This window comes from Artibeus jamaicensis, unplaced genomic scaffold (genome assembly GCF_021234435.1).
Source record: "Artibeus jamaicensis isolate MK-2021 breed Jamaican fruit bat unplaced genomic scaffold, CSHL_Jam_final contig_889, whole genome shotgun sequence".
Lineage (NCBI taxonomy): Eukaryota > Metazoa > Chordata > Mammalia > Chiroptera > Phyllostomidae > Artibeus > Artibeus jamaicensis.
The window spans coordinates 1741535-1760709 of record NW_026522005.1 but is presented as its reverse complement, the minus strand read 5'-3'; the positions used below and the strand labels follow the sequence as shown (position 1 = coordinate 1760709).

At 40.2% G+C, this 19175-nt stretch overlaps 1 protein-coding gene across 5 annotated transcripts in view; it reads left to right on the top strand.

Moving 5' to 3' along the window:
* The window catches only part of CORIN (corin, serine peptidase), a 185525-nt gene that overhangs the window by 61258 nt on the left and 105092 nt on the right, over window positions 1-19175 (top strand). For all 5 annotated transcript variants that reach the window (XM_053654913.1, XM_037164757.2, XM_053654911.1 and 2 more), the window contains exon 5: window positions 18752-18933. In XM_053654913.1, coding sequence (XP_053510888.1) covers window positions 18752-18933 — 182 coding nt within the window. The remainder of the gene's footprint in view (window positions 1-18751; window positions 18934-19175) is intronic.

Below are 19175 nucleotides of genomic sequence, written 5' to 3'. Positions count from 1 at the left end.
AACACACACACACACACACACACACCCACATCAATCATCGCCATTTGTAATTCTTTCAAACTAGAAACTTTCTGAAGCCCTGGAATAATTTTACATATGGGGAGAAACTATTCAGCGTGTTGTATTGATGCTGTCGGCCATGGTACTCAGTAGCTACCTCAGTGAGGGTCTGGCAGACGACAGAGAGCACACCCAAAGGGGTGATGGAAAGTGTTTAATGGACAGGCTGTTCATGGAGGTGTAGTTAGGCTTAAGAGAACAAATAAGTGATGGGAGACATCAGGGTCCCATCTCCCATAGGGAGATGTAGTTCCACCACCGGAGACTTGAAGGGGGAAGAGGGTGGGCAGCCCCTGGAGAGGGTTATAGGGAGGGGTCAGGGGTCTCCCAATAGTCCAAGTGCTATGACCGCAGGCAGAGGACCACAGCAGTTCTTCAGGGATAGAGAAGAAACAAATACCCTGACCTCACTCTCCTCCCGCCCGTCCATCTACCAGGGCCTCCCGCTGAACTCACCAACAACCACTGGGCAAGGACTTGCAGTTAATGGGAGCTCAGTAGATAAGATCCAAAATCTCATGTAAATATCATCAGCTGAAAAGTCCCATATCTCATCCTCTACATCAGGTGTGGGTGAGATGCTGGGTGACTTTCGTGGTCTGGCACTCAGAGCAGGGCAAGGAGGGTGAAGGGTAGGTGCAGAGGGACAGAGAACGCCCAGTCCAGTGTCCAACAGGATTAGAGATAATTTTTTTACCACCCCTCTGCCCACCCCAGATTAGAGATAATTTTCAATAAGTGTGCATCAATGAAGATAATGTCAGGGAATATTTGAAATACTAAGCATACACTTTAAAAGCACGTGTTAAAATAATGACAGTTACTTTCTGAATTGAAATGTTAGGGGGTTTTTAGAATAGTGATGTTAGATTGAAATGCATTTTCAAGTGCAAATAGATTGCATGTTATTTGTACTAATTTAATTAGTGTATAAAATAAGCTTTTAACAGGAAAAGCCATTTATTATTCGAACTGTAAAAAGCCTGCATTGCCATAGAATAAAAACTAGACAGAACAGAAACAGTAGATTCTGAGCTTTTGAAGTAAGAAAAGAACTGTCTGCAGACCCAGCATTCAGGATAGCTTTGCTGCAAAGAACTATCAGCAGAGGCCGCCTTCATGGTCAGAAGAGAGAGAAGCGCTGTTGGGCCTTTCCCAGGCATGAAACCGGATGGCAATAAAGAGTCCCTTTATGATTGCTAGAACAGTGGCAGTGTGACAGGGTGATTGTATTAGTTTCCTAGGGCTACTGTCACAAATTACTATGAGCTGGGTGGCTTCGGCAAAGGAAATTTATCCTCACCCATTTCTAGAAGCCAGAAGGCCGAAATCTGGGGATTCTGGGGGAGTTATTTTCCTTTTTTTTCTGGCTTCTGGTGGTTTCAAGTGTTCCTCGACTTGTGGCCACATCACTGCAGTCTCTGCTCCTTCTTCACGTGGCCTTCTCTTCTGTGCCTTTGTGCCTTCTCTTCTGTCTCATATGAAGACACTTGTCGTTGGATGTAAGACCCATCCTGACAACCTAAGATGATCTCATCTTCTCAAGGCCCTTAACTTAATGACATCTACAATGACCTTTTTTCAAATAAGGTTACAGTCAAGGTTCTAGAGGATAGGACATGGACATGTCTTTTGGGGCCACCTTTGAGTTTCCAGCAGTGGCTGAGAAAGCAGGATATGGAGCCATGTGCCTCAGCCTTTTCGTCTGTAAAATGGACATAATAGTTGTATTTACTTTATAAAATTCATGTGAGATTTAAATGACAGAGAGTTTGGAATAGTGCCTGGCTTTTAGAGACAGTTCAATAAATATATGTCAGCAATAGTTTTCAAATAGTGGATTGAAAAGAAGCGCTAATAAAATTGAGAGCATAAAAACTATTTATAACATATGCTAAGTGTTAAAAAATTGGAAAAATGTGAAATACTCTATGGTTAAAAGAAAATTAGGTAGCCCTGACTAGTGTGGTTCAGTTGGTTGCATGTCATCCCACAAAGCAAAAGATCATGGGTTTGATTCCTGGGTTGTGGGTTCCGTCACCAGTTGGGACACACACAAGAGGCAACTGATCAATGTTTCTCTTGCATCAGTATTTCACTCCCTCTCTTTCTCCCTCCCTTTCCCTCTCTCTAAAATAAACAAATTAAAAAATTCATTCATTCATTCATTTAAAAAAATAAGAAAATTAAGTAGAATACTGAAGGATGCTACTGGATTCTGGTCCCATTTTTCCTTAATTTCAGACGATGTCACTGACATCTCTTTTCTCTAATTTTTCTATGGACTCATGTATGTGCATAAATAAGACAGAGGAAGAGAGTACATTCAGCTTCTAGAAAACTCTTATTTCATTTTGATCATCCTTATTATAATTCAGTTGCTGCTCTCAAGTTAAATTAGTTGCAAAGTTTTAGTTGAGGTGCTCACAGTCTTCAGGGTACTTTTTAGGTAAAATTTGTTTTTCTCCTGACCTGGTTCATCCTGAGAAATGTTCTCATGGGAGAGTTTTCCATTTTCTGTTATAATGGCTGATAATTTACAGACAGTTTTCAGGTGTCCTTTGGGGAATTAGGCTATTTTTTTTGTTACTACACTTATCATCATATTTAATTTTATAATTATACTTTCAGGCCATTGATTACTACTATCACTTATGATGAGCATGGGACCTGCAAGCTAAATTTAATAAGCAAAATAAATTTGTTGAAAGTAAAAGGTATTATAGAAAATAATTCTAAGAACTGGCTCTTGGATCCATTGATCTTCTGTATTGTTTTTTAGACTTTATATCATTTATTTCTGCTCTGATTTTTATTCCTTTAACTCACTTTGGGCTTTGTTTGTTCTTTTTTAAGTTCCTTTAAGTGTAAAGTTAGAGGGTTTATTTGAGCTATTTCTTGTTTTTTGAGATAGGTGTGTATTGCTACAAATTTTCTTTTTAGGAATGCTTTCCCAGTGTCCCACAGACTTTGGATTGCTATGTCCTCATTTTCACTTGTTTCAAGGTATCTTGGTTTCTTCCTTGATCTTATTGACCCATTCATTGTTTTTTTTTTTTTTTTTTTTTAAGTTTCTTTTTTTTTTTTTAAATTTTATTTAGTTATTTTTTCAAGTACAGTTTTTTGTCTATTTTTCCCATCCCAGCCTCCCCTGCCCCTTACTCCCCACCTCCCTCCCCTTTCCTCCCCCCCCTTAGTTCTCGTCCCTGTGTCCTTCCTATTTGTTCCTCCAAATCCCTCCCCTTTTTCCCCCTTAACTTCCCTTCCTTCTCCCCTCTGGTCACTATCCCCTTGTTCTCTATTTCAGTGTCTTTGTTTTTTGGGTTTTTTTTTTTTCTGCTTACTTGTTTGTTTTGTTGTTTAGCTTCCTGTTAAAGGTGAGATCCCATTCATTGTTTAATAACACTGTTGTTTAGCTTCCATGTCTTTGCACGTTTTTTAATGTTCTTCTTGTGATTGATTTCTAGTTTCATACCATTGTGGTCAGAGAAGATGCTTGATATGATTTCAGTCTTATTAAATTTATTGAGATTTGTTTTATGTCCTCACATAAAACAAGTTCTATCTTAGAAAACATTCCATGTGCACTTGAAAAGTATGTGTATTCTGCTGTTTTAGGATGAAATGCTCTGAAAATATCAATTAAATCCATTTGATCTAATGCGTTGCTTAAGGCTACTGTCTCCTTGTTGGTTTTCTGTCTGGAAGATGTATCCACTGAAGTCAAAGGGGTATTAAAATACCTGACTATCACTGTATTTCTGTTGGTCTTTCCCTTTATGTCCATCAAGATTTGCTTCACATATTTAGGTACTCTTCTATTGGGTGCATGAATGTTTAGTAGGGTTGTGTCCTCTTTTTGGATTGTTCCCTGTATCGTTATGTAGTGTCTTTCTTCATCTCTTACTGCTGCATTGGTTTTAAAGTCTATTTTGTCGGATATAAGCACTGCTGTCCCAACTTTTTATGTCTTTTTCATTTGCATGAAATAGCTTTTCCCACCTGTTTACTTTAGTCTGTGTCTATCTTTTGATCAGAGATGGGTCTCTTAAAGGCAGCATACATATTGGTCTTATGTTTTAACCATTCAGCTACCCTATGTCTTTTTGTTTTTGAGCATTTAAGCCATTTACAGTTAAGGCGATTATTGATAGATATGTATGTAGGGCCATTTTATTGTTAGACTGATTTTCTTTATTTTCTCTCTCTCTTTTTCTTCTCCTTAAAGCAAGCCCTTTAACATTTGTTGCTGTACTGGTTTGGTGTTAACAAACTCCTTTAGCTTTTTCTTGTCAGGGAAGCTCCTTATTTCTCCTTCCATTTAAAATGTTAGCCTTGCTGGGTAAAGAAGCCTTGGTTGTAGGTCCTTGCTTTTCGTCACCTTGAATATTTTACACCACTCCCTTCTGGCCTGAAATATTTTTGACGAGTAATCAAATCATGGTCTAATTGGTGCTCCCTTGTAAGTAACTATCTGCTTTTCTCTTGCATCTTTTGGGATTCTCTCCTTGTTTTCAAGCCTTGTCATTTTAATTATGATGTGTGTTGGTGTAGGCCCCTTTGGGTCCAATTTGTTTGGGATTCTCTGAGCTTCCTGGACTTATATGTCTTTTTCCTTCATCAGAGTAGGGAAGTTTTGGGTCATTATTTCCTCAAGTGGGTTCTAGATCCCCTGCTCACTCTCTTCTCTTGGTATTCCCATGATGCAGGTATTGTTCTGCTTCATGTTGTCCAAAATATTTCTTAAGCTCTCCTCATTTTTTAAAATATTCTTTTTTCTTTTTCCTGCTCTACCTGGGTGTTTTTTTCTACCTTGTCTTCCAAATCACCGATTTGTTCTTCTGCTTCATCCAACCTATTGTTTATTCCTTCAGGTGTATTATTTATTTCAGATATTGCATTCTTTGTTTCTGACTGGTCCTTTTTATGGTTTCTATGTGTTTTTTTCATGCTGTTGAGTATCCTATAATCATCACTCTGATATCTGATAAATTGCTTGCCTCATTTCATCTAGCTCTTCTGGAGAATTCTATTGTTCTTTCATTTGGGGTCTATTTGTTTGACTTCCCATTTTAGCTGTTTGTATTTTCCATCTGAGCTGTTGAATTAATTAGCTGCTAAACCGATCAGCCATTAAACTAATCAAACTGTGATCAGTAGTCAGGTATAAACACCACAAGGTGGAGCAGAGTAATTCCTGGGGGTGGGCTCTTGCTTCCCCTCAGGCTGATGCCACGTGGAGGGGAGTGCTGTACTGGAGAAAGATGGCTCCTGCAGTATGGGGAATGACTCAGCACAGAAATCCTGGTGGCTCTTCCTTCAGTTCTCTTCCCAGACTCACCAACCCCAGATGCTCCTCAAGCATCTCTAGTCTACTCTGTCCTCTCTCTGTCAGAGTCTAGGGTAAAAGGCTACAAACAAAATTTTGTGCATTGGACCTTTAAGAGGCTCTTTGTTTCTCTAGCTGTTGCTCCCTGGCAGACAGAAACCCTGCTGTTTTTCACAGCTGGATGTTGTCTGAGTTCCTTTATGGCTCTGGAGCTATAGGCTATGGTTTAGACCCTACACCGCTCAGGGGAAACTCCCAGCTGCTGAAATATCCCTCTGGAAGCTCAGAGATACCAACCAGCCCTCTCACACCTCTTCCACAGTCCCTACCAGTCTTGTTATGATGAAGTGGTTTCTTCTGTCTGTCCTTGGTTATAAGGCTTCTCTCCAGCTAGTGTTCAGTTGTTTACTCAGGATGATTTCCCTACAATTTAGTTGTAATTCCAGATCAGTCCTGGCAGGAGGTTAGTGTAGCTTCCACTTACTCCTCTGCCATCTTGGATCCAGAAAATAGTTCTAAAGTAAAATGTGTTTCTCTTATATTACACTATTACGTATACTCTTATTTTTCTCTGCTATTCACATAACAGAGAACTGCTTATAGTTCCTCCAAAGAGAAAATAGTTATTTAATAACATTTAAAATTTAACTTAAAAAAGATATAGTGGGATGTATAAATGCTATCATTTTTAACTGGAGTCCTTTGAGACCTCAGATACTCATTAAAATTACACTGTATAACAGTGAACTTTAACAGTGTACTTTAGACTAGGTTGCATTCAATAAATGTGTGCATCATGTAATATAGAGTATAATTTATATAGAATCAGTGAAATATGCCTCAAGATATCAAGATTTAGCTGATAAACCATTTGGATAACCATAAAAATACATGGGTTAGAAACAATAGCTCAGAAATATCAGCAAGCAGCTAGAGAGAAATTTATAACTTCTGAGCCAAGAGGGTAACAAAGGTTTCTAGGTGACTTAATAGGCATGGTACACTGAAGGTCTCTGCATTTGAAAGAGGAAGCAGGTATGGCGCTCCCATGCTTCTGATGTGTAACTATCACTCTTTCTTGCCTGGTTGAATAACAGGCCTATAACTTTATCAAAGCTTGGGAAGGGGGTTACTTTGGCCTGGAAGGTCCAGCCTTGGCCCTGCTTGTAGAAGACACCCAGGAGACCATGCTGATTGTCATCACTCTGCTCACATCTCATACTTTTCAGAGAAATTCTGCTCATGAATTGAGGCCTTAACATTAAACATTTGACATGTTTTGCTATTGATTTTTCCCTTTGGAGTGTTGCTTTGCCACAGGCTCCTTAACAGAAATTCTTAATACCTGTGGAAATAAATAAAGAAGTGTATATAGCCAGAGGACTAGAGATTAGAAACTATATCTCTATACTGTACTCACTTCATGTAGAATTATTAGGAGGATCAAATGAGTTTGTTCAAATGATCCTTTTCAAAAGCACTGTACTTTTACCCCAATAAGTATGTTCACTGGAGATTAGATATTTATCTAGCAACTGCAGAGAATGTACTTGAAAGATTGGGGGCAGATGAAACCTGATTCAAACCACAGCTCTTCCAGTTGTCAGTTTTAAAACCTCAGGGACTTTGGTTAGTGGGGCTGACCCTCAGTGTCCTTATTTTGGTAATGATACTGATAATATCCATTTTATGTCGTTTGTGTGTATTAAACAATGATTCACATAAAGTGCTCACACACAGTCTACACTATCTACACTACTACTACACATAGTAACTTCTTCATGAATTGTAAGTACTGTTATTGATATAGTACTCAAAGAAGGTATGTGAGTTGCTGGGACAGTATAAACTTCATCACCTCTTTCAAAGATGCAAGTTTACATATTTCTCACTCTTCCCACCTTCTAATGAATTTTCTACTTAGGTCTCAAAGTGATAATTTAAAAACACAAATTAGATGATGTCATTCCCCTGCTTCTCCTCTTTCAGGGGCTTTCCATTAGACTTAGATCATAAGATAAACTCCTGGCCATGGTTTAGAAGCCTTCCCAGTTCCTCTAGTATCAGTCCTAACCCAGCTGCGCTGATCTTTCTAAATATTTCTCAAGAATTGTCAACTTCTTTCTCATCTCAATAGCTGTGTTGTTCCCTTCCCCTTTAAGGATCTATCCCCTCACTCTAAGCCCTCTGCTCAAAAGAAATCTCTGTAGAGAAACCTGCTCGAACCACCTTCCATTGTTCTCTTGTTATCTTTCATTGCAGCCTGGCTGTATCTCTTTTTTGCTTGTCTGTAGGTCATCTGTCTTATTTTATACAGTCCACATGGCAGGAAATTTGACTTTGTACATCACTGTATACCCAGTGTTTGGAACAGTGCCCACCACATAGTAGGTGCTTAATAAGTATTTTTAGGAATAGATGAATAAATAAATAAACTTCATTTAAGAAAGCCTTCTAAAGGTTTAGGCAAATGGGAGTTTAAAATATGTTGTCTATAGTTGTACATTGCTTAATATAATTGATATATTCCTGAAATTTCATGTATAAATCAAATTTTATACTTATAAAACAAATTACAATTTTAAAGTGAGTTGGATGATATTCCCAGAAATAATTTAGCTTCTTTCTGAATGAGTTTCAGTTGGCAGAACAACCAGCTAAAATATAGTAACTTGCTCTTCTCAAGCTGCCAAAATCCTGGACCTAATAGATAAGGAAGTACTGAGTGGTTCCTGAGGATTTGCCTGGGGCCTCAGTGTTTTCTTTTTAATGTTGACTACTACACACTCAGTTAAGAGCACTTTAGGCCAGCGATAGTTGGAAACCTTAGATGTAAGGCTTAGCTGAAGAGCAGACACAAGCATGTATTAAATGTTGAGGTAATGACAACCAAGATTGTGTTTGAAATCTGTTCATGTGAAGAACACTTGAGGTAGGCTGTATGGTCATCCTCAGATATTTCTGGGCATGGCTTGGACGAGGGGGCCATATACTGTTTCTATATGCTTCCACAAGGCAAAGATAGAACCAATGATTGAAAGCCACAGAGGAAAAAATTCTGACTTAACTAAAGTAAGAACTTTATGGATAATACATTTGTCTGCATACAGAATTGTCTCAGGAAAGGATGAGTTCTCATCACCACAGTAAATTCTCATCAGTCAGTATTTAAACCGACTTAGTGGAGGCATTTCAGCAAGGAATACAACATCTTTTGGTAAAATAGTTTTCTGTTGAATTAGGGGAAGGTTCATACATAGTGGCCCATGACACTTGATTGAAAGAGTTCTAAACACTTATGAAAAAAAAAGATTAAATTTTCCATAACTGTTCTCAAGGATATTTATATTTACATTGGAAATAATAATGAGAGAATCTAGTGGGGACTTTGTGCTGGGTTGAGTTGCCACCCCATGGAGAATGTCTAGTAACAACAGGTGGTCGGTCACATGGTTACCTTCCAAAAGGATGGGCTGAAGAGATGGTAGGACTTCTGTTGCGCCATGTGGGGCATGCAAATTGGGACCCTGCCACCCAAAGCCCTCTTTCTCTTCATTTGACTCTCAAGCTCTCTCTTAATAAATGTTAAGCAAATATTTAGTGTATCACCTTAGAAAGGAGCTAAATTATCTGCTTTGAACACTTGTGTGTCTTGGGTGCCTTGGCTTGTGTTCAGAGTTAAACAGTTTGTGGTGGAAAAATAGAACTTCTAATATTTCAACACCTGTCCCCTGTTACCCTGCTTCTTACATGTAATTCAGGAAGATTTGATTCTAAAATTATGATGATAAATTAGGATTGGAACTCTGCTAGGTTGCTAGCTTCCATTCACCTTAGGTTTATCTTTTAAGCTTTTGCTAAAATCCTGATAGGTAAATAAATGTTCTAGGCATATTTTTTGTTTCACCCACTATGGAAGAAGAAAAAAATGTTAAAAGATGTAAGAGCTAGTTAAAATCTTCTTTCTGGAAGGCACCATTTTTCCATTCTTATACATGCCCTTGACGTCCTTCAGAAGCCGCAGAGTTCTGTGGAAGAGCGACCCTGCACTCCAGGTCTCACTGTTCAAAGTTACCGTAAGAGTTTTCCTGTCTTTTGAAACGCACGATAGATATGGCCTTCCTGTTCCAACTCCATCATGTTACTAAAGAGGGACATAATACTGAGATGGCCTCTAGCGAAATAATCAAGATAAGCTCCAAAGTGGTTACTGGAATGAAATTTTTAAAAAGTATTTGCTATACAAGGATTGTAAAGCATCTTCCTCACTATTCTATTTATACTCACAATTTCTACTACTGCACATTATTATATCACCCCACTATTTTTGAGTTGAATTTTACTGAGACTTTTTAGTAAAAAAGTAACACATTTGTCTGCCTATAATGTAATTTTGGAAGGCTTGCTGTGTTCTTGAGTATGTTATTTTTATAAGACAGTATGTACCAATCTCCCATGTAAATGCAACCCTGAAATCATCTGAAAAGTCAATTGCAAAATATAACTTGATTTAAAACATATTTTTTGAAGAATTCAGAAATTACATAAAGTCAACATAAACTTATTGTATTATTGTTTATAAATGGAGAATAATTACATACTGCTAAGTTATTTTACTAAAGGTTTTATCTGTGTCCCAAGAACTGTTATGTCATGTTTCAGAATAAATGGAAACATGACGGAACTAAAATTTTTTATAATCAAAATTGAAAAAAGATATACATCAGTTGGCAAAGGGAAGATAGGTTTTGATGCTATTACCAACTAAATATTCTGAAAGTCATTTGCCGCTTACTCCCCTGATCTCACCTGCTGCCCTGGAAATGGCAGTCTCTTCCACCTCACCAGCACTGGCCACCTGGCTGTCTAGGTGGCAGGTGTGTCATGGTTCCTTTTCACCCTCAGGCAACTTGGGTGACCTGGTGTGCTTTTTGGCATTATACATAAACTATCGATGATAAGTAAGGTTCCATTTTATGAGCTAAAAAGGCTCCAAGTGTGAGTAATATAGTGTCAGAGAACTCATGCTGACTTTCACTTTACAAAGATGTAAAGCAGCAGGGTCAAGCCATGGCAGCCAAGTCTTTCTGGAAATGCCCTGTCTTGCCCCTGACGGTGTCTGCAGCACGTGTATTTCATCCACCTCGGTGGAGTCGTTCGTTGGCTTTTCTCCTCGACAGGTGCTTGGTATTATGTGGAGGTGGCTAGAATTTAGTTTTAATATTTGGGATTCAATTCATTCAAAGATCTGTATTGAAGGTGTCATTTCATGATGTGCAAAAATCAAAACATCTGGGAAAACAATTGAACGATTGCACGTTTCTTTGGTGATTTGTCAATTTTCTATTCCATGGGCCCTGGTAAGGGTGCCAAGTATTAATGAGAATCAGATTCATGTTGGTTAGAAGGATAGAATTTTATATTCTCTTTCAGGGCTGTTTGTGTGGTTTTACAGTATTCACACCATCTTAATTTAAGCTGTGTTTATTTGTTGATATTTCCTCAACTTTTTCTATTCTAAGGGTAACACCCTGCTCTTGGCTTTTAAGTGAGACATTTAAATGGAGGGTTTTCATCCATTAGCAGTTTTACTGACATTTTCCTTATATGTGGGAATTATTTCAAGACTGAGCAGCATGTGTAGAATTTGCTGGCCTGAAGGGGAGGGGCCCAGGTCAGCAGGGATGGCGTGAGCTCTTGTGTGGCCCACTGAGTTGGTAGTGATGGTCCTGCTCCCAGCTGTGCTGCTGGTAGCCTTATTTCAAGTAGGCCACCACATGATCCTTTGAATGTGATTCATTCATTTCTCTAATATATTTATGGAGTGCTGACCATACGCCTTAGGGATAAAGCAGCAAACAAAATACATAAGAATCCTTGACCTCATGGAGCTTACATTATATTGGAATGAGATTGGCAATAAGCAAACAAATAGACAATAAATAAGTAAATGCCTATCAGACAGTAATAAGTGCAATGGAAAATATCCAGCAAGGAAGGGGGACTGGGGGTAGGCAACTTTAAGCCAAGTGTTGCTGAAGAAAACCTCACTGAGAAGATTACATTTGATCCATCAGGATATAGGGATATCTAGGGTGAGGAAGACCCAGATATTCTGAATGCCCTGTGCTAACTGACGTAAGTGGGAAAGACGGCCTGACACAATCAGCTCTGCAAGCAGGCAGATACTGGTGGCGAGGCATGAGTGTTGGAGAGCAGACCGGTGGGGGGGGTCTTGCCAGGCTCATTAAAACTTGGGAGAAAGCTCCCTCTTAGCTTCTGACTTCAGTTCATTGAGCAAGGATGTTAGGAAAGTTATCTATTTATTCTTTTATCAAACACTTATTAGCACACACAGTGTGTCAGGTGCATAGTTTGATGTAGGGGATGTAGAGATGAGTAACACAGTTCTGTTTTCAAGAGACTCAGCATAGCAGGGGTCTAGACATGAAAACAATTTAGTGGCTGTACAATGTGATCAGTTTACTAAACGTGGGGGTAACACAGAGAGGAAGGAAGAACTCTTTTCATCTGGCATTGTTAGAAAAGGCTATTTCCAAGGAGGAGGAAGCAGCTGAGTTGGGTTTTAGGGAATGAATACAAGTTTGCCTTGTGGACAAGGTAGAGAAAGAAGGCATTTCAGGTAGAGTAGCGGCCTAGATTTATAATTTCTTTTTTAATTTTATTTATTTATCTTTAGAGGGGAAGGGAAGGAGAGAGGGGGAGAAACATCAATGTATGGCTGCCTTTTGTGCATCCCCTGCTGGGAACTGGCCTGCAGGGAACCGGCCTGCAACCCTGGTATGTGCCCTGACTGGGATTCGAACCGCGATTTTCTGGTTCGCAGGCCCACGCTCAATCCACTGAGCTACACCAGCCAGGGCTAGATTTATAATTTCTTAAGGAAACCCCAGCTAGTTTAATTTTACTAGAACATAAAATGGGGAGAGAAAAAATGGATTTAAGGAAGTTTGAGGAAGTAAAATCAGCAGTACTTCATGGTTAAGTACACATACATGTTGAGGTTGAGGGCGAGGACTTGAAGACTTGGGTAGATGGTGTTGCCACCAACAGAATCATGCATGTCCACGGAGTGGTGGCTGTGGTGGTGCTTGGAGACAATGAGTTAGGGGTGACATTATGTATTAATCTGGTTCAAGTGCAAGACAGTAATTTCTCTTTCAGTGGAGATACAACAAAAACAGCTTTCCTTCTGTACCAGAGAACATGATTTGGGCATTCATCCAGGAGTGTTCTGCTAAGCTGGCTTCCTGAAAAATAAAACAACACTATCTTTTGTAGCATTTGCTGATTGCTATGGTGTAAACACTCCTAACAGACTGCGTAGTCTGTGGATCTCGAATCTGGCAGTGACTTACCCGGGTCCTCTGCTTCAGGGTCTGTCGTATGGGTACAATCAAGGCGTTGGCCGGGGTTGGGGTCTTATTTGAAGGCTTGACTTGGGAAGGTTCCAGTGTCAAGCTCGTGGGATTGTTGGAAGGATTTCAGTTCCTCAAGGGCTGGTGGACTGAAGGCCTCAGTTTCTAGTTGGCTGTTGGCCAGAGGCTACTCTAAAGTATTTGTTATGTGGGCTTCTCCACTACAGCAAGTGCTAGAAGTGATAGTTTTGTTTTGTTTTGGGGAAGCCGGTTTACCAGCGTACCACTGGATGAATGTACAGATACTGTCATCCCCTACAGAAGGAAAAGTAGCCATAGAGAAGTCACACTCTTATTTATGATGGAAGTGATATACCATTACCATCTGTTGGTTGGAAACAGTCACTAGTCCAGCCCATGCTCAAAGGGAGGGGCTTACACAGGGCCTGAATACCAGAAGGCAGGGGTCAGCTTAGAGTCTGCCTGCCACAAAGACTCTCTCTCTCTCTCTTTTTTTTTTTTTGGAAAAAGAGTTTTAAATCCTAAGTTCTCCTAATATATTGGAAGGTTATTTTATTTGCCAAAAATAAAGAGTGACAACTTTTTAAGTTGTGATGTGGGATCCTGAATGGAGAATTTAGGGCTATTTGAATAGGGTCCTTAAGTTAGTTAGAGATAATGTAGCAATGTTAATTTCCTGGTCCTGATGACATACTATAGTTGTGTAAGGTGTTAACCTTGAGGGAGCCTGGATGCAGCATACATGGGAACTTTCTGCGCTAGTTTTGTAACTCTTCTGTAGGGCAAAAAGTAGTTAAAGAGTTAGAAAAAGTGATTTATAAAACTTAGAGATTCGTACTTGTATCAGCCTATTTTGTAGTATAGCTTGTTCAATAATTTTAATGTTGGGTCTTATCAGAACTTTTTTTTTGCAGATAAAGTCTATAAAGTTTTGGGGGGTATGGAGACAAGTGGTTCCAGGTGCACAATAATGAAAAAATTTAATTTTGGGGGGTAAATTAAAAAAAATTTGTTAGATAAATTTGCTTTAAAATGTGTAGGCAAAAACCTTCAAGTTTATTGCCGATAAATCATTTGAGAACATCCTTCTTAGTGGAAATACAATAAGAAGCTCACTGTCACTATGTAGCATGATTACTTGTGTATTTATTTTCTGCTTAAACTTTAGTTGAAGCGTGTCAGGGACTTTTACACAACACCCAGTGCCCTTCACACACCCATTGAAAATGATTACTGTTTCCGAAATAGCCTTCTGAGTGCCAGATCTGACGCCTGCCCTGTGCTCAGCACTGTCTTCAGACGTCAGTCTGCTGGTCGCTCGGATAGAGACACTTGCATTCCAAAGTAGTGTGGTCTTTGTCACCACACTGCTCCATGCGATGAAAGCACTATGCTTCCACCCCTCACAGGCAGTGCTGCTGAATTTCATGCAAAGCAAGAACAAATGGCTTCTCATTTGGCTCACTGTTTTGAGAGGGCTGCTGGTTATTAATACTCTCTCACTATTTCACATGTCCACGTCCAGCCATTTAAAGCTTATGGGTCTCTGTTGGTTACACCTCTTAAGAGAGCTATTTAGAAACACTCTAGACATTTTTCTTAGAACCTATTTTTAGAATGAAAGGCCTAATGGTATTTTAATGTCTCTGTATATTCCCAGAACAAATCTTGAGAAAAAAATGTCTGTTACCTTCTGAAATTTAGAAAAGCTGGTGGGATTATCACTGTTACTCTGAGAAGCACTGTGTTAAAGAATATATTTTGATTTACAAAATGTTAGTGGTAAAAGGGCCATATACACTCAGCACTTCCAAACCCTCACTTTTCAAAGGAGGAAATGGAGTCTTGGTGTGAGTGAACTGTTGGCACAAGATCACACAGTGAGGAGTGGCCCCGTGAAAGTTTTAGGGTGGCGGACTTACCTTTTCCTGCAGAAAATGACCATAGGAAAGGTTGATGAGAATGTCAGCTTCTGAGTTAAGACTCAGCTTTAGAACATGAAAACAGTCTTCTGGGTCCCCACGTGAAACTTCATCGCCCTTTCTGTAGAAAATTCTGGGGAAAATGTGGAGTAATCCCCAAAATATGTGGGTTCAAAAGTGAGGAAATGTCCAGGAACCACTGGGGAGACTTGGACCTCAACTGTTAGCTTCACAGTGATCTTCCCCACCCCACGATGTTGGCTGGACTCTTTCCCCCGTAAGCAGCATCTGAAAGTCCATTAATCAGAGATTCCTTTGCTCCAGAAATTTTCTAATGATGCCAACCCTTTTGGGAGGGTGAAATGTCCATCTATAATTATAAATTACTCTGTTATTTTCATCTTTTTTCTTGGAAAGCCTAATTGTGATCTGCTCACTTGGGGAATGTAGTTTTGACTGTAGAAAAGGAAGAAAATGTTTAAGAGCAAGCACTGCTCTGGTGGCAGTGACTGTCTAGGTAGGGTGCTGGGGTGGGGGTGGTCAGGACAGTATCAGAGACTGGGACCCTGGTCGGGGACCCCAGGGCAGAGAAAGCATGCCAAAGCCAACCCTGGATTGTCTGGTAGCTTTCCTGTGGGCTGTCCACACCTGGAAGGAAAAAAACAAATGACTTAACCTTCCGTTGTGTTCTTTAACCCCTTTGGCAATACTGATCATTGCGGGTTAACTAGGAGTTTGCAGAATGAAGGGAGAACCCAACCTCTGTATACATGGTTGGTCCCCTTGGAAAGTACCTGTTGAGTTCTTAACTACCCTGAAGTTAGGCTTTTGGAACAACCTTCCTAAAGTGAGGACTGACATGTAAGAGGGTAGTTAATAGAAAGGGTTCTTGGGTCAGTCTGCCTGGGTTTGAACCCTGGCTCTGACACTCACTCCCTCAGTGACCTTGGATAGGTCTTTTATTTTTCATGTACTTCAGTTTCCTTATTCGGGTATTAGGGATGATAGTGCTAGTACTTACAACCAGGGCTGTAGTGAGAAGTGAATGGGTTAATGCACACGAAGCACTCAGAACAGAGTCTAGCAAAGTATAAGCTATTGCGAAGGAATTCTATGTTCTCCACCTTCCTCAACCATGTACCAAGGTTTTATTTGAGAAAATATAGTCTCTAAATTCTCTGGAATAAGATAGAGAATGTTATTTAAGTGGTAATTTCGTAGTCCTGTAAATATCTAATATGTTTTTTAATGGTAGTTGGTTGTTCTCTTTACACCAAGATACTTGTCTGGACTGGTTCATATTTTATGCCTGAAACCTAATCTTTCAAATGCAAAACTTCTCCTTCCATATCTTCACTAACAGATTTAATTACATATTAACATAGGTAGATAACTATGTGAATATCAGGACTAATAAAAGATGCTCAGCTTTAACACAAGCTTCTGAGAGGAAGGTCAAAAGCATTTGTATCTAAATGTAACTGCTGAGTAGCCCTTTCCCATGTTTTTATATATAATAAGATCTCTCTCCCAAAATTCTTCCACAAGACTCTATCAGTTTTATTTGAACTCAGTGGCTTGTGCATGTTATTATGTTTCTGTAATTCACAGAAGTATGACTGGGATATTGCGAATGTGCTTGTTTGATCATGGAACTTCTAAAGCCCAATTATTAGGTCCTTATATGAGAATAGACAGTATAGGAGAGTAGATAGAGTATAGACTAAAAGCCAAAACAAATGGATTCTCCTCCCACTTCTGCAGATAAAGAGCTGTGTGACTTTCAGTCAAACCCAGAATCAGACCCTGTCTCCAATGAAGGATTTGAGTGAGGTGTTGTGTAAGATTTCTTACAGGTCTATTGTTGTGTGGCTCTGAAATTCAGTCCCCTACATTTGTGGAGTGTGTGCTTTGCTTTGTATATTTTCTTTCCCAGTTTTCTTAAAACCATATGAAATGCCTTTGCCAGCTTGTTCACCAGTCAGGGAGAGAGATGCAGTCTCTAGCTGCAAAGCAGAAAAAGCCACCTGGGTCTGTAAGAGAACAAGCCCATGGCTTTGACATTGTAGCATCATAGTCCCCAGACACAGAGCTGTGGAACCAGGAGTGTTTGAATTGCAGGTCAGGTGAATAAAGATGAGCTCTAGACAGTTTTTGTATTTCTCTATTTTGCAGAAGATAAAATAGAAATCTGAAAAGATAATACCTGTTTATAAACTGTAGATAAACACACTGTTTGTAACTGTAGATGAATGTGGAGAGCAGGATTTGAAGCCTTGTTTAAAGCATGCACAGTAGAGCAATGACTCGGGGGTGGGGGTGGGGATCGATTTAGCCCCACGGCACGCACAATACAGCCTGGCGGACAAGACCTGCATAGCTGAAGGGCAACACCACCCTCTCAGAGCATGCACAGTAGAGCGACATAAACCACATGTACCTATTGAGGTTGCACAAAACAAAATGTTCCTATCAGAACTGACATAAACATGTGCCTATCAGAGCTGATGGATACAACGTGTACCTATCCGGACTGAGGAAAACAACATGTGTGTATCCAAATGAAGAAAAACATGTTTACAAGAAATTGTGCGACATCAACATGACTTTGCAACCAAAAGAAGCGTGAAAGCAGAAGACATCAGACCATGGACCACACATCCAGAGAGCGAGCCACTGAGAGACGCCCTGCACATTCTACCACAGGAGAGAAAGCGCTCCACAGCGTCGCCCTCCTGCATCATTGCTCTACTGCGCATGCTCTAAATATGGCTTCAGCTCCCGCTCTCCACGTAAATATTGAGAACTGAGTTGCCCCTTGTTTTCATGTTTCTATTCCAGGGAGGCAGTGGAAGTTAAAGAACAACTTTCTCCCTGTCTGCCTCTCAGAGATACTTTGAAATTCTCAAAGGGAAGAAAAAGAAATGAGATTAACCTATTTTGTGACCTACTTCTGCCTTTCCAATTTGGGGGCCTTTATTTTCATGTTAATTTACTCCTGTTGATATCAAGTAGAGCTATTTTATGATGGCCAGATTTACTTTAGTATGGGAAATCTAAAAAAAAAATATTGGGGTAGTCAACGCTTTTACAGTAGATAGATGTTATGTTATAGAACTAAGTTCCTTCTGGAACCATGGCGTTAAGGTGCCTGACCCTCCTGTTACAGGACTGAATGTAGAAATTTTAGTTGTTGACATAGTAACTGTAAATTAAGATAATATTGCAGCCCTGGTGGCCAACTTCAGTTACATCATTTTTTCAAAGAGTAGTCTGCAACCTGCTCAGCCTGCCTTCCAGGGGTTTAGGAGTGTGTGCTAGGCACTGGGGCTGGGGTCAGACCACAGGGGCCCGAGACTCCAGGCGCCCCCGCAGGGAACATCTCAGCGTGTCTCTGGATCCAGCTGGAGAGGAGCGCCCTCGATGACGCTCCGCAGGGAGGCAGGGGGCATGTGCCCGTGCTCCCTGCCCCCGTCTGTTCACACTGCTTTCCCACAGTCCCATCACCAGAGTAAATCCCCACCACGAGGCACTGGGTCAGGCGGGGGTCCCTCCAGGGTATTATCATGGTGGGGGCGGGGGCGGGGAACTCCGCGGGCTCCACCTCTTGCAGGTTTCCTGGCTACTCTGGACTCTTGGCATTTCCATACAAATTTTAGGAGGAGTTTGCTCAGTCTCCACAGAACAATAGTGCCGGGTTGTTGACAGAGCTTGAGTTCGACCTGTGGATAAATGTAGGGGACAGTTTGCATTTGCATAATGCTCTTCCGGTTCCAGACCTGGTGTAGCCCTCTGATGATTTAAGTCTTTCTTAACTTCTGTCACCAATTTCTTTTCTATTTTGTACTTTTCTGTGAAGAAGGGTCACGTGCTTTTTGAGCTGTATCCTCTGCAACCTTTAATGCCTTTGGATGTTATGGCAAATGATACCGTTTTCTTAATTTTCTTTTCTAATTGTTTGTTGCCAACATAATAAAAATATACCTGAAAAAAAAGTAGTCTGTAAAAATAGTAATTGTCACCTTTCTCTTTTCTTCTAGTCACGGACCCCTGCCCTGCTGGTCGTTCTGTGAGGCAGCGAAACAGGGCTGTGAGCCGGTGCTGGGGATGGTGAACGCCTCCTGGCCCACCTTCCTCAACTGCTCCCAGTTTCCAAACCACAATGAAAGCAGCACCGCCGGCAGGAGTTGCTTCTCACCGGAGGAGGAAAAAGGAAAGCAATGTAGGTGTCTGTGTTTCGCTCAGTTTGTGAAAGTGTTTTAATTGAAGTATTGGGTTGGCCAAAAAAGTCCTGTTAATTTTTTCTATAAAATAAAAGACACATTTTTCATTTTCACCAATAACTTTATTGATCTGGATATTTTGAGTATGTTGCTTATCTCCCATGTGGTATAATGTTTATAAGGCCCTCTTACTAGTGCCTATGATGGAATAGAAATTAATGTCTCAATTTGATCACTATCA